General features: G+C 37.4%; 1 protein-coding gene and 1 long non-coding RNA gene across 3 annotated transcripts in view; one reads left to right on the top strand and one right to left on the bottom strand.

Moving 5' to 3' along the window:
- Positions 1-14,354, top strand: part of LOC140343731 (uncharacterized) — a 554,400-nt gene that overhangs the window by 305,636 nt on the left and 234,410 nt on the right. The gene's annotated exons all lie outside the window — the stretch shown is intronic.
- Positions 1-14,354, bottom strand: part of COL27A1 (collagen type XXVII alpha 1 chain) — a 273,626-nt gene that overhangs the window by 211,287 nt on the left and 47,985 nt on the right. For both annotated transcript variants that reach the window (XM_072430586.1, XM_072430585.1), the window contains exons 5-8: positions 7,992-8,045; positions 3,693-3,746; positions 2,756-2,809; positions 144-188 (exon numbers count right to left, since the gene is read on the bottom strand). In XM_072430586.1, the coding sequence (XP_072286687.1) occupies positions 144-188; positions 2,756-2,809; positions 3,693-3,746; positions 7,992-8,045 (207 nt within the window). The remainder of the gene's footprint in view (positions 1-143; positions 189-2,755; positions 2,810-3,692; positions 3,747-7,991; positions 8,046-14,354) is intronic.

The following is a 14,354-nucleotide window of genomic DNA, read 5'->3' as shown; positions in this document are numbered from 1 at the left end:
TTACAGTTGATAATTTGTTAGATCAATATGTATAGAATAACCTCAAATACTGCAAAATCTGAGAAATATTTGCAAAAATCAACTACTAATAAACTTTATTTGCGTAGTAGGTTTATTCATCCTCCTCAGGCAAATTTTCTTACCGGTTCACCAGGATGACCTTGGGGTCCAGGATAACCCTTTTGTCCCTTAAAAAAGTGGAATATTGCATTAATAGGCAATAAAGTCAGGATGAATTTTTTAAAATAATATCCATATAAACTATAATCAAGTATAACATTTAACATGGTGAAATTTTTGTTGGTTTTACTAAGTGTTCCAGAGACTAATGGGAGTTGTAAATCTATATATACAAATTGATAATTTAATGGCATAGACCAGCATATTTAAAAATATTGTGAAATTATAGAAGTAGTGTAAAAAGCAGGTCTTTTAACCAAGGAAATAGGAATGTGAGAACTCCAGATAAAAAAGATACAATTTAATCCTTTAAATAACTCATTATGAAATCTATTTTACACAGAACTTACACCTGAGTAACCTGAGTAGCAAATACTTGCCTTATGTAATCCTTGCAAAGCAGAATTTGGGCAGGAAAAGGAAAGAAGAGCAGCCTGAGCAAGTCACTATTATTTTCCAAGGTGTCATCAGTATTAACAATGAACGCGCTTGCAGGAAAGGACAACAAAGTGAAGAAGTCAACAGTGCTTCTTATTCTTTCTTACTTAGTCAAAGGGTAAAAGCAAATAATGGACCAGGTTTGTGATGTGAGGTATGAATTGTAAAGACAAGTTTGCTTATCATCCATTCATTCATATCATGTCATTTTAAATAAGCTAGAAAAATGTATTTCATGAACTTTGTTAAAGGTCCATGAAAGAAAGAAATATTCTACTACATTAAAAATAATAAAACAGAACAGCGTGCCAATTAGATTATTCTGTTATTCTATTCCAAAAATAGTCTCCTTTATTTAAGGAACCTCTCCATGGATTTGAATTCCCCAGATTCAGCATTATTCAATGATCAGATAGTTGGGTATGACAGCTGTCTTAAATAGAGATTTCCACTGTCTCCAGAAGATGTGTTATGCCAACCATTAACATACATTGATTATTTTTGGCTGGAATGAGAGACCAGAGTACAAATGAGTAAGAAATTAGGATAACCCATCCTAAAGATTAAGTGAATATCATTTATGACCTGTCCTTACTCACCACTTACCATTGGTTGCACCAGTAATTGCAATGATGACCCAGAAGTGAAGTACAAGGGATGGCACAGCAGCTGAATACTGTTTGGTTATCAGAGCATCCTAGTAATCAAGGTGCTCAGGTGAATCCAGAAAAGGAACTTGCTGCCCTCTAATGAATGCTGAGATCTGCTGACATACTTACCTAATGGCAGAAACAGCAAAATGTGTTTTTTTAATCCTTTCCTATGATCCTTAAGGAAGCAAGATTGGGCTTGTTTTTGGGAATAGTTTACAACTTTTAAAAGATTTTTTTTTTAAATGGAACCACTGTTTGCAAACATATTATTTAAGCCAAAAAGGCTTAAAGCGTACCTAAACTCAGAATTTTCACTTTATATAAAAGGGTAGACAACCTTTAAATGTAAAGTAAAAATTATGTTGTTTTTAAAAAAAAAAAAAAAAAGGTGCAGCACTGCCCCCTAATTCTTGATTGCCTAGGCGATTGAGAATGAATAGGAGCGTATAGCCTCCCAGGATACCTACGTCACGCATCCCAGAAAGGTCTTAGGTGCTCCTTCTGCGCATGCCTGAGCATCTCAAGCATGTGCAGAAGGAGCCTTTTCGTGAGAAGAGAAAACTTTGCCGATCTCACGCATGCGCAGTGCGAGATCGGCAAGTTTTCATTCCACGCTACATCACCCAATCTCGCTCCTGGGTTGGGTGACAAAGGAATAAAAACCCGGAAGAAGAGGTGAGGATGGCGGCGCCCGGAGCACCGGCCTGAATACGGATGCGGGGGCGATGCGGGACCAGATGGAAGAGACCTCCTGATGGATCAGACTGCTCTGCGGGATTGAAGGTAAGTGCATTTTTTGTGTTATGGGGGATTTTGCGTTTAGTTCCTCTTTAATGCTGAACTCCAGACATACAGCTACATACAGAATTCAAATATTTTAGCTGTTTTACCTGTTAAAATATTTGACATTGGGCTCATCGAGTCTTGCAATTTAGACATCACTTTCAGACAGAAAAGTCAGATTGGTGAGCTCTTTTTTAGGTAAACAATTCAACATTGTCACCAGTCTGCTTCTAACCTTTAAGTGAACAATGACAGAGAAGCAGCACACTGATAAAATCATTACTCTTCTTTCTCCTATAAAAGTCATGTGTAACTAGACCACAGGTCTTTATAAATATTGTTAAAAAATTATAAATGTAAACAAATAAAGATAAATAATAGTATGTCCCCGGTGTTTGTCTTTAATTAAAGCAATCTTTGGGACAGTTCTGCCATATAGGCTTACTCTACCTACAAGTTTTCTGACATGCCAGAAAATTCTAACCAACTAATTATCAAATAGAGATAAGAGAATCTTCCCAATATGCCTAATATGCCATACTCGATATTTAAACATACAGAACCCTTCCATCACCACCCACTGTTCAATGGTGAAAAATATGAACACAGCCACCCTTCTGCCTCTCTTTACTCATTTCGATTCTGTAACCTCACCTTTGCTATCTTGATATCTCAATTTGCAATATGAGCAAACAACTTACCTTTCGACCAAGAGGCCCAGGGCGACCTGTTAGACCAGCCAAACCAGGGTCTCCCTAGAGTAGAAAGAACAATGAGTACATTCTTGGCCAAAAAAGTTATCAAAATACAGACACATTTATAATTAAACTGCTCCTAATTAAAGCCATGAAACCCAGGCATTTAGTGGGATACATTATTCCAACATCAGATGCCTGGTCCATGCTGGCTTCATGTGTCCTCCAGGAAGTAATTGGCAGGAACACAGTTCATTGTTACTTACATATACCTTATGTGATCTACTTATTTCCAACCAGTCAAACGATGAATTCAGCTAATAAAAAAAGAACAATCCAGCACTGCAAAGAAGCCAAGGCTGGCAAGACGTCACAGGGTAGGTGTCAGAAGACTAAAGCTGCGTACACACTTCCAATTTTTGTCGTTGGAAAGGATCTTTCACGATCCTTTCCAACGACAAGGGAGTGCACGATGCATGAACGGTGCTGTACATACAGCACCGTTCATGCTCTATGGAGAGGGGAGGGGGAGAGCGACGGAGCGGCACCCTGCTGCGCGCTCTCCCCTTCCCTTTCATTAGGATCGGCTGTCGTCCATCGTCCGTGGATCCGGCAGGTCGGTCGTCCGGACGATGGACGACACCGACTGTACACACGGCAGATTTTCGCCCGATAATTGGCCGATGCCGATTATCGGGCGATAAAAATCTGACGTGTGTACGTAGCTTAACTGATCTACAACTAAAGATATGTAGGAAAATAGCATATACACAATACAACAGTTTCAAAGGTTAAAATAATTATTTAAGGTGATCATGGAGAATAAAAAAAAATCTCAAATGGAGATAATTTCTAGTATTCCATATTAATGCTTGAAATAGTAATATTGTTACAATTCTTTTTGTAAAAATGTGGCAGGAGTTTTTCAGGCTGATGAAGTTACCTTTAATCCATTTAGAGCTTTTCCTGGAGAGATGCCTGGATCACCTTTTTGACCCTGAAAAAATAAAAGATGAAATAAGAGATCCTCCCTCTTGGGGGGACTCAGTTCTTTAAAATTTACAAATGCAGTGAAAAACCACTAGTCCAGAAGGACAAGCTAAACTATCTATTGGGGGCAAAATGTCCCAGTACACATTGACAAATGTAATAGTATTTTACCCTAAAGACTGAAAAGGCATGACAAGCAGACTAACATATTTTTTAGCAATTCATGAATTTAAATTTTTACATTGTAAAGTTATTTGGACACTTTTTAAAAAAAGCTTTTAGAAGAATTGGTCCTGTCAAAGCTGGTCCTTTAAAGAAACCTGTGCTCAGAAAATATAGAGGCTGCCATTGCTAAACAATTTAAAATGCCAGAAGTCTGGCCATCCCAAGGTGAGAAAACAGATCACGCAAATCAGCACTTTACCAAAAACTTTTTTTCTTAGAGTAGAAGAAGGGTAAAGTGACCTGGTCAAGTGATATTTTTCCAACTGTGCTATTGGAGGGATCTTTACTCTGTTCCAGGCCCAGAGCAACAGGAAGTGAAAGGATATCTCGCAAAAATCAGGTCTTCCCATCTTATACAACTGTCACTAGAAAAGGTGTCCCCATTGCAAAACGTATCCTCACCTCTACTTTTGGAAACAAATCTAAGGTTTTTCTTATAAAAAGCTTTTGTGTTTACATACATTAATAGTATCTACAAAAAATACACAGGACTAATGCTATATTGTCATGGAAATCTCTTCATAGAGGATGTACACTTAAATTGGTCTGTTTCCTAAAGCAGCAGAGTGGAATATAATACTTCCAAAATGTATACATAGCAGAAATCAACATGTTTATAGCCCATTGGTGTATAAGTTTACATATGATAAGCAACATTTTATTGATAAGAAATTTCCAAGGTTGTGACCTATCCATGATCATCATACTGCTTACTTAATGACATGTGAATAAAACTTAATAAAATTACAATTTTAAGTTTATGTTTGTTTCCATATTAAAACTTAGTTAACATTTTGAGGCATTAGTGAAATTTACATATACGTGTGTGTATATATAAAGGACATTCAGGCTCTCCGTAAATAGCTTTAAGGTTACATTCTGTAAATCTTAATGCAGGAGGTATATACACATCGGACTGTTCAATTGCAGCTCTACATGCCAAGATCGCCTTTTTCTTTGAATACTAATTTTTTCCAATAGAGGGGCTCCATATAAAAAATCGGTTATCTTAACCTCCATTCTAAACATTTTTTTTAATCTCTGCCAATGAAAAACATTTTTGTTATGGTAATGAGCAATAATGAATTTCTCCCACAAATAGCAATTTGTGCCAAAGCTAAGAATTGAATGTAATCTCTTGTTAATAGAGAACCTTCCTCCACTTTCCCCATGCGTACCATACAGATTTTTTTCTGAATCTGACTTTTTTTCTACACACTTTATCATAAAGTCCAGCCTTTTGGACAATATAGGGCAAAGTTATCTAAATGACAGTCACTGCTCCCTGAAGTAATTTAAGTTCCTCCAGGGTTACCATTAACCTCTTGATTGCACCTCTGACTAATGTCCTATCACATCATTGAATTTGTTGGATGGCTTTGTCTAGTAGTTGTGCTATATATACTCAGGCAGCTATCAAAAAATTCTGGGTCCCATACTAGGGAAACTTCCTGGGCCCCCTCCACCATGTTTAAAAGTTCCAGCATTGCAAAAGCTCCCGATGTCAGCCCTAGCTGTACTTTTTAATTTCTTAATTTAAAAGGTGGTCCAAGGGATAAAGAAAGTTTTTAATATTTTAAAATACCCCAGGTTGATGCTTCTCCAAAATAATATAACAAGCTTTATTGACATATATTTGTACACAAATGCTGTATTTATTTGGCATACAGTTGTACTTTACTTGACCAATCATGTGACCCTCAGAGGCAACTATTTTCAGAAAAGCATTTGTAGGGATTTAACAGAAGAAGTGAATATGTATGTATTCAAGTTCAAGGTCCTAAATCCCAGTTAAATCTAGTTACTTAATCAACTAAATATACTATGTGGATTTGGAATGCAAAATTATTTATTGCAGCAAAACTTTTGTCATAAGACGATAAAACCTTCACAGACAGGGGAAAACACAATTTAAAGTTTTTATTCTTAATGACCACAGACTCCACTATAAGGGCCAAAATGTTTCAACTCACAGATAATCCTGGTAATTTTTTTAAAAAAACTCTATGTTTAAGATAAATTATTTGTTTTGTGTATTTTGACACCCTCCTGTAGGTCTGTGACTGCACTCCTGTAGGTCTGTGACATATTTGTGGAGGAAAACGATATTGCCAATGATGACAAAACTTTCTATTTATATTGCAGTATTAGGGATTAATCTGCTAATTTCTCTTGTAGTCCTAACACAGCAGGCTGTGAAGTCTGCAACTCATCCAGATAATAATCAAATCTTCTGTAAACTCAGAAGCTTCTCTCACAGCAGGTACAGACTCATAATCTATCCTGCTTCCCATAAATGCTGCAGTGGCTTGTTAATTAGCTTTTATTGAATGTGTGCAAGTGGCAGGAGGCAGAAAGATGATTCTACACTGTATCTGTGCAGTATTTGTGAATAAATGTCAGAGGAGTCTGCCAAGCTTGCCTTGGTAACTTGGTGCCACTTGCAGATAACACAGTATTACTGTCTGGAACTTGCCCAGCATTTCCGAAACTCATATCCTGCTGCCGTTAACCTACACCGCTTTTCACAATTCGACAAGCTGTTTGTGTGTTTGTGTGCGTGAGTTTTGTTACTGAAGTGGTTGTGATAAGATAAATTCACATATCTACTTGCATTTTTATTTCACACTGGTATTGGTATATGCATATATATGTTAGAAGTAAAAAAAAGGAGTTAATGCAGAAACAGACAGACAACTGGGTATACTGGCTTTTTTTTTTTTTGTTTGTTTACAGAGTTTTATACCACATATTATATGATGTGGGGAGAAAATCTCAGAATCAGCAGGCCTTATGCAATGTTTTCCATCACAAAAAAAAAGTCAAGGCATACAGAATAAATATCCATTCTGTACACTACTTTGCTTCCTCATTTTTGTGCGTTGAGAGTAAAAGGCTGTTTTAAACCAAAAAGATCTCAGAGATGCTAACTAAAAGTTAAATAACTTTTCTGCTAAACCTCTTTAAAGAAATCAGGGCCAGTTTCATCTCAGCCCTAATGGAGTTTGTGATGAAGTACATGACATCTTCTTGTCATGTGACAACTTCTATATACCAGTAACTTTACAAGTCAAGATGAGCGCCTTCCTAAAATGCAATGTTGTGTAGAAACAGTATAAAACAACTAACACAAAAAATACTACTGAAGCTGGGTCCACCTTGACCTTTTCTCAAATAGGTCTATAGGAGTACAAAATGCACTTGAAGAGGGTCAAATGCAGGTCAGAAGGAGGTCCAAATTCCTTCTATAAAAGAATTCTGAATTATCTCAGAATCATCTCAGACTGGTGATCAAGTTTAACCATAGGCCCCTAAAGAGAACCTGTCTTTTGCCTACAACCAACTGATTTTGCTCCATACATAACTGCTTATAATCCCCTTTTAGGGGATTACAGAGAGGAAGCCCTATGGAAGATCAAAATGGCTCTGCTCAGAGATTACACAAGGCTTATTACTTGCATCCTACTACCAAAGGCCACTAAGCACATTCCTTCATATTCACTGTAGAGGCAGACCAAATCTGTCCAATCAAGATTGTAGTGACAGTACTTGGACTATTCTATAAAATTACCTAAAATTATTTTATTCCAATTATTAAATATTTTTGGAAAAACTTTAACTGATTAAGCACTCCTGGCAGGGTGTGCAGCCCAAAAACATGTGCCTTGCTTATGGAGGAGGAATGCAACAGGTTCATTTTAAAGCTTATGCAGCTGCTTACGCTTATCTTTTTTATGTATAAACCATGAACAATAATAATCATAACCAATGATAACCTTTAAAATACAAGGTGCACTCAGTGTACAGATGTGAAGTGATGTGAGTGTCTGAATCATAAATTCTATGTGAACACCCCTTTAAACTTGGTGTCAGGCAATTTAGAAAAATTAAAGCTACTCAAATTCTCTGACTTGCAGCTTCAATTTTAAATTGTCTTTTTTAAAGCCTGGGCAAAAACATGTAAAAAGTTTTAGGCTCACTGTATGTTGTGGAATATGAGGTGTCATGTGAGATGTGTTCTACTAACCTTTGGTCCAGAATATCCAGGTGGGCCAGGATTTCCATGGGGGCCAGGTGGACCCTAAAAATAATAAATAAATATTGTGAATCGTGAAACTTTTTTTTTTACATGAAATAACTTTAAATCCCACTAGTCACAAAAGTCACAGTGTAAGTTGATTGCCCTGGGAAGAATATGGATCCGATAGCCTGCACAAACATGTCCTCTTCTATGAAGTTGTGTGTGACTATTGTAGCTGGACAGATAAACTAGAAACTTAAAGGATTACTGAGGAATCTCAGGACTGAAAAAATCTTTCTGCAAAGGCACACGTGATTTACCAAAAGTAAATAGAGTGCTGAACACAGCATACAAATTTTTTACCATGTGAATCAGAGTATGCAGGGAACATTCCTGAATTAATTACCATGTTCAGCAACTGGTCCTCCATTGAGCTAGTCAAAAATGAAAACTACACTTTAGATGTCTTGCTAGGTGCCATATGTTTTTAATCATAATTCTTCTGTATATATTTGGTGCAACTTTATATCTAACAGATTTCTATGTCCAGCTTGTTATTATAGGTTATTAAATCCTCAGTTTACTGACAATGATCAGTGAATCCTAGTGTTTATTGCCTCTGTGGTTAAACTTAAGGGTCAGTCAAAGGTAATACATTCATTTGAGGGAAAGACTGGTGGGCTGAGTCAGTCCTTTTTTTAGGTTTAGGATACTCTAACTGTAAGATATTTTCTGTTATAATTCCATACTATGTTTCTGTAAACCTAGGAGATTGAGGTAGTTACATACAAATATAATCATGTAAATAAAGGTAAATCAAAACTGGATCTTAGTTAGTAACCCTCATTTACTCCCAGGCCATCATAACGGCAATTTGTAAAAAAAAATAATAACAATTGTCACAATACTAGCTAAGATCCAGCTTTGATTTACCTGTACATGGTTATATTTAAAAAGTTGTATCAGGTAGGTGGAAATAGCAAGTCTTAACCCATCTCCACTACCCTGCTGTTTACTGCTACATTAAAGCTTTTGCATCATTGCATTCATAAAGAATGGGTTCTATATATGGGGGACAATGTGATAATGCTTGGGCATGAGTGCCCAATCGTCAATCCCAATACAATCACCTCATCCACATAGGTAAGCTCCAACAATATTGCTTACCAGGGATCCATGCCTGCCACTGGGAGGCTTAAGGGGATTATTGATGGGTGAGTTTACCTTGTGCAGGGGGTTACCAGGAGGTACAATTTTATCATTGTACAATTTTAGCCAATTACACTTTATTTGCATTTATCTTGGCTTTTATTTGCCTTCTAATTCCCAGCTATCTTTACAAATTATTTTGTCTCTTCTTTGGTCTTTTCCCCTCATTTTTTTCCCCCTTGCTTTTGGGACATTTGTAATGGACACACTTACATCATGTTTTTGCCTTTCTACGTAAGTAATGAATTTTTTAATTTTTCATTGTTTGAAGTCTTTTTTTAAACTCCAATCTAAGCAGGAACTGGCATTTTCAACTGACAGATCTCTGCATAAAATCCATTTGTTTCCAGTTGAGAGGCAGAGGTGGCTGCTAATATTCAAATAGGCTAATCTCCTAAACCTGACACCTGGAGTTACTTGTTTTGCCCCACTTTATTGTAACACCAATTGGAATAGGTGGGTGCCATTCTGTGTGTGAGAGCAATGACAAAAATAAACTAGTGGCTGACATTAAAAAAAAAATTATATATGTTTTATTTCCTTGTCAGAGCGGTTTGAAATGACAAGCTGAGGAATGATTCAACACACGTCATAATATTTGATTTTTTCCACATGTGTATGTGACATAGAGCCATGAGGATCCTATTTTGGCATTTGGGATATATACGTGATTGGTCTAAATACATATAGTACTGGGAAAAAACACCACAAGCAATAATAGCTAGCTAGCATGAAATTGCTTTAAAATAGTCAATATGGCTGATCAGGAAGTGAATAATGAATGTTTGCAGATACCTTTTTTGATTCTTTTAACTCCCCAAAGACTTGAAAGGGGTGTTACCACCAATTACTCTAGAATTGTAGTACAGCCCATTGGAGGGTCAAAAGAAATTGGAACAAAATAAAACTGCCATTATCCAGAAGAGGTACAGTATGTAAACATTTGGGTTAAGGGGAAGAAATCTAGGTTAGATCTAGGTTAGTGAAAATGTAGTGTCCAGCTGCTTCAATAAAATATTGTTCCTCTTTTTCATGTCTCATGTCTAAATGTAGAGGCATCTGATCAGCTTTTTTCCAAATAAGATGTAAAGAATGTGGCCCTTTATCATTGGAAATGGTTAGTAAGCACCAATGGTGTAATGGGCTATCCTTCTGTATTTAAGGGGAACAAAAGAGGGTCTGGGGGGATAAAATTACAGAATGTGTCCTCCATGAATACAGCCATGCCACTCCCCCTCCTTTGGATGGGTGACTGGACAACAAAGGAGTAGCATTGCACTGAAAAGTCATCACTCTGCTCTCTGAACCTGACTGGCTCCTAGTATTGCCCAACCCTCCCCCAAGTGGGCGCTGTCATGAAAAAAAGTATCATATAAAGACAGCACCATCCTATTTGTACAACTTCATGAAATTATTTTAAAGCATAACAAAATTGCATTAAATTGTGTTTGTATCTGCCTGGACCTCTAGTACACTTACTACTACAATAAATATGCTTTACTGTTTGTGTGTCTGTAAGAACTATATCTTCCCAGCTATAAACTTTACCACTGCTAGGCAAAGTCCCTTTAAAGTTTGATACTTGTTTCCCCTTTCCAGGATATCTGCTGAAAAATTGGGGGAAATAAACATTAGATGTTTACTAAAAAAAAACACAGCCAAACCTCTACCCCTTCTAGGCTCCGAAACTGTCAGTACAGATCAAGTCTAAACTCAGAATTTGTGATTGACCCAGAATTGCAAGAGGTGCAAGCCACCGCTGACATAATCCAAAGTTACAAGCTTCAGGAATCCTGAACAAATGTGTGAAATATTTGCCATTTATTGTAGTTTTATTGTAATTTCACTTACAATGCGACACACAGGTCGCTCTTATTCAAGGGAGGTTGTGTGAGTGAAAAAACTGAACCTAACAAGATTGTACATCCCTGGCCTAATACCTCCCTCTGGATACAATTCAGTATTGATTCATAGTAACCTATTTATACTGATACTGATTATTTATACTGATATTTTGACTGATAAAGTGCCAACAGCAACTTAACAGATTTTCACAATTTATCATGTTATACTGAAGAAAGAATAAAAACAGCAATGTGGTTCATTTGGGCAACTTCTCAATTTTTCTATTCTATTATGTGAACTGCTGCATGGTACTGTGAATGTATATAGAATATATACTAGCCTTAGGTAAAGTGAGAATTAACTCAAACCATATTATGCTGTTTCAAACTCAGCTATTTGTGTTCTTTACTTTCTGTTCCCGGAGGCATCTTGGTCTTGCACCTGGTCAAGTGAAACCAGCTGATAAGGAGACCATAGAAGCTGTGCAAGTGGAACCAGCAGATAAGGGGACCATGGAAACCGTAACCCCCCCAAGAAAAGTAATGAGAACAAAATATGCAACAGCAGCAAAACAAGTAAAACAATAACTTGTGGTCTTCAGGCAAACTAAAGAACAGACCAGCCCGGAATTGGATGACCGGTGACGCAAGGAACTGACGAGTAAAAAATAGACTCTTTGGCTAAAGTTTTCAGAGACTCCTTTAGACAAGAGGAAGGGACAGTCCCAACCTCTATTGCCTTGTCTGTTGTGAGTTTCCCACGCGTGAAAAAAACCTTGATTCTTTTACTATACCTCAGAAGTTGTCGTGAATAATTGTCAACTTACCATTGACAATTTTTGGTCCTTCGAGCCGGAAACTTCAATCAAGAGTCGTCCAGAGGAACGCTCGTCTACAAAGGAACCAAATCACACCGGTTTCAACAAAGACCCTTGGGATGAGAAAACTCCTTTAAACAAAGGGCTAGATGAGCGGACCCCTCTTGTGACGATTCAAGATTGACAGTTTCCACGACACGACTCCTCCTGACGTCAAAAGTGTCCTGGTTTTTGTAGGGTAAGAAAGTTTTTAAATTCCCAAATACTGCTAATTGTTTGATATTTTTCCACTGCCAATTGTTTGACATTTTCTACTGCAAATTGTTTGACATTTTTATTGCTAGATTGATATATTGCTATATTGTGGAGAAGGTTGTATCAGGTGCAGATATTCCAACTGTACAGACTTATAACGGCTCAAAGTCTGTGTCACGTTTAGGCAAGTCTCTCATCAGCGTTCTGGTGAGGAAAGATGAGCACAGTGACCTTGTCAGTAAGATTCATATACCACCCGGTATTGAATCGGAATATTCTGTGGGGCCCTCATGAAATATAATTAGAAAAGTTGCTCTTTGAACGTGTCGCAACAACCATATCAGTTGGTATTAATTCAAGAACTGGGGACAGTAGTTGTGTACAGTAAGAATTATTACCCAAGGAAGTGTTTTTTGAGGAATTGTTACACTTAAAAGAAACAGGACTTTTGACTATAGGGAAGTGTTTTTTGAGGAATTGTTACACTTAAAAGAAACAGGACTTTTGACTATAGTGAAGTGTTTTTTGAGGAATTGTTACACTTAAAAGAAACAGGACTTTTGACTATAGAATAGTATAGTCAAAAGATAAGTATAGTCAAAAGATAAGAAAACTGAAGATGGGTGTTTGTTGTTTAAAGGTAAAAGACAAAATGACTGATGATGAAATAATAATGTTAAGTAAGGATAAAAGAAATCTTAAATATAGAGACATGTAAAGAATTAATTATAAATTTGATGGATATCTGACACCAGATCAATGTAAGGATTATGTTGCCTGAGTATGTGGAGAGTAGCTTTTGGTATGCTTTTTAGCCGTATAATATTCTGTCTCCCTCTATTCTCTTGGTCATCTATTCTAAATGCTAATGATGATAGAAAGGAATGTATCTGTACTTGTGAATGCTCCAAGGCTGTAATTCTTGAATCTGTATGCAATATAGTTGATCCTAGGGCCGTCACCCTTGTATCCACTGCAGTGATCTGATGCTGAAGGGATTCTGTTTTTTCCCTAAGAAAATTTTTCTAGCGTGTGACTAAAGACTCAAAATCCTCCTTACTTGGCAGAAACTTTAGGAGAGTTGCAGATCACTGGGAAGGATTTGTTTCTCTGCAGTAAAAAAGTGAAACCTGGGCTGTCAGACACAGAGATGCTAGAGAGGGAGGGAGGGGTGAGTCTGGGCTGTCAGCTTGTGTCCCAGACTCTTCATCCTGAAGCCTCTGATCTGACCTCGGTGCTGGGGTTGCCATCTTAGTTGTTTCCCCGTACGAGCAACAGCTAAAAAATGCGTTTATCAAGGGATTCTTACCCCAAATTAGTAAATTTATCACTAAGCACATGATAAATCATAGAACCTGTAGATTGACAAATCTAATTGAACATGCCAGACATGCAGAACCGTATTTGTGTACAAAACAAAAACCACATCAGAAGGTCCAGCAAGTAGATGGGTATGTGATAGAAAGTGAGGATGAAGACTGTATGTATGATGCACAAAAGGGGGAGCGATGGAAACCACGTCGCCTCATCAAGGATTATGAGGGAAAATGTAAAAGGTGAGAATGTTATAAATGTGGAAAGAAGGGATATTTAGCAAGTGATTGTATGAGAAAAACACAGATCAGGAAATGGCATGACTAGGCTCAGAACGGGAGGAATTTACAGGGGACAAGTAAATTGTTGACCTGAATTTTGCTGACCAATACAAACCAAAGATAACCTTATATGTGGAAGGGAAATTAGTGACATTTTTGTGTGACACTGGGGCCTGTAGATCAGTAATAACAAAACAGGAAGCCCCATCATGGACAAGACAAATGACAGTCATAGTCCGAATAGCAGGGGGTGACATGACAACAGAACCCCTGTGTAAGCCACTAATGGTAACTAACCCCCAGACTGAAAAAAAGACCAAGGCAGGATTTATCATTTCAGATTCCTGCCCTGTAAATCTATGTGGCCGAGACTTAATTGGAGATCTGGAATTGACTTTGGTTCCTGGAAATGGGTCAGTAGAAGTCCATAGACCACTCCATTTGGTTCTCAAGACAAGAATAAATATTGGTATGGAATATTTCCAAACCTAGATGGAAGTGATTGGATAAGGGGGTGGTTGAATAATCCCCCAGAACCTGGGGAAGGAACGACCGACCCTCATATGACAGTATATTACCGCAGACAGGAGGGTCCAGACCTTCTTTTCGAAAGCCAATACTGGACAGAGACTGAACATGAACTCTTAG

This window comes from Pyxicephalus adspersus, chromosome Z, assembly GCF_032062135.1.
Source record: "Pyxicephalus adspersus chromosome Z, UCB_Pads_2.0, whole genome shotgun sequence".
Lineage (NCBI taxonomy): Eukaryota > Metazoa > Chordata > Amphibia > Anura > Pyxicephalidae > Pyxicephalus > Pyxicephalus adspersus.
The sequence above is the reverse complement of the archived record's forward strand: the minus strand, read 5'-3'. Positions and strand labels throughout refer to the sequence as shown.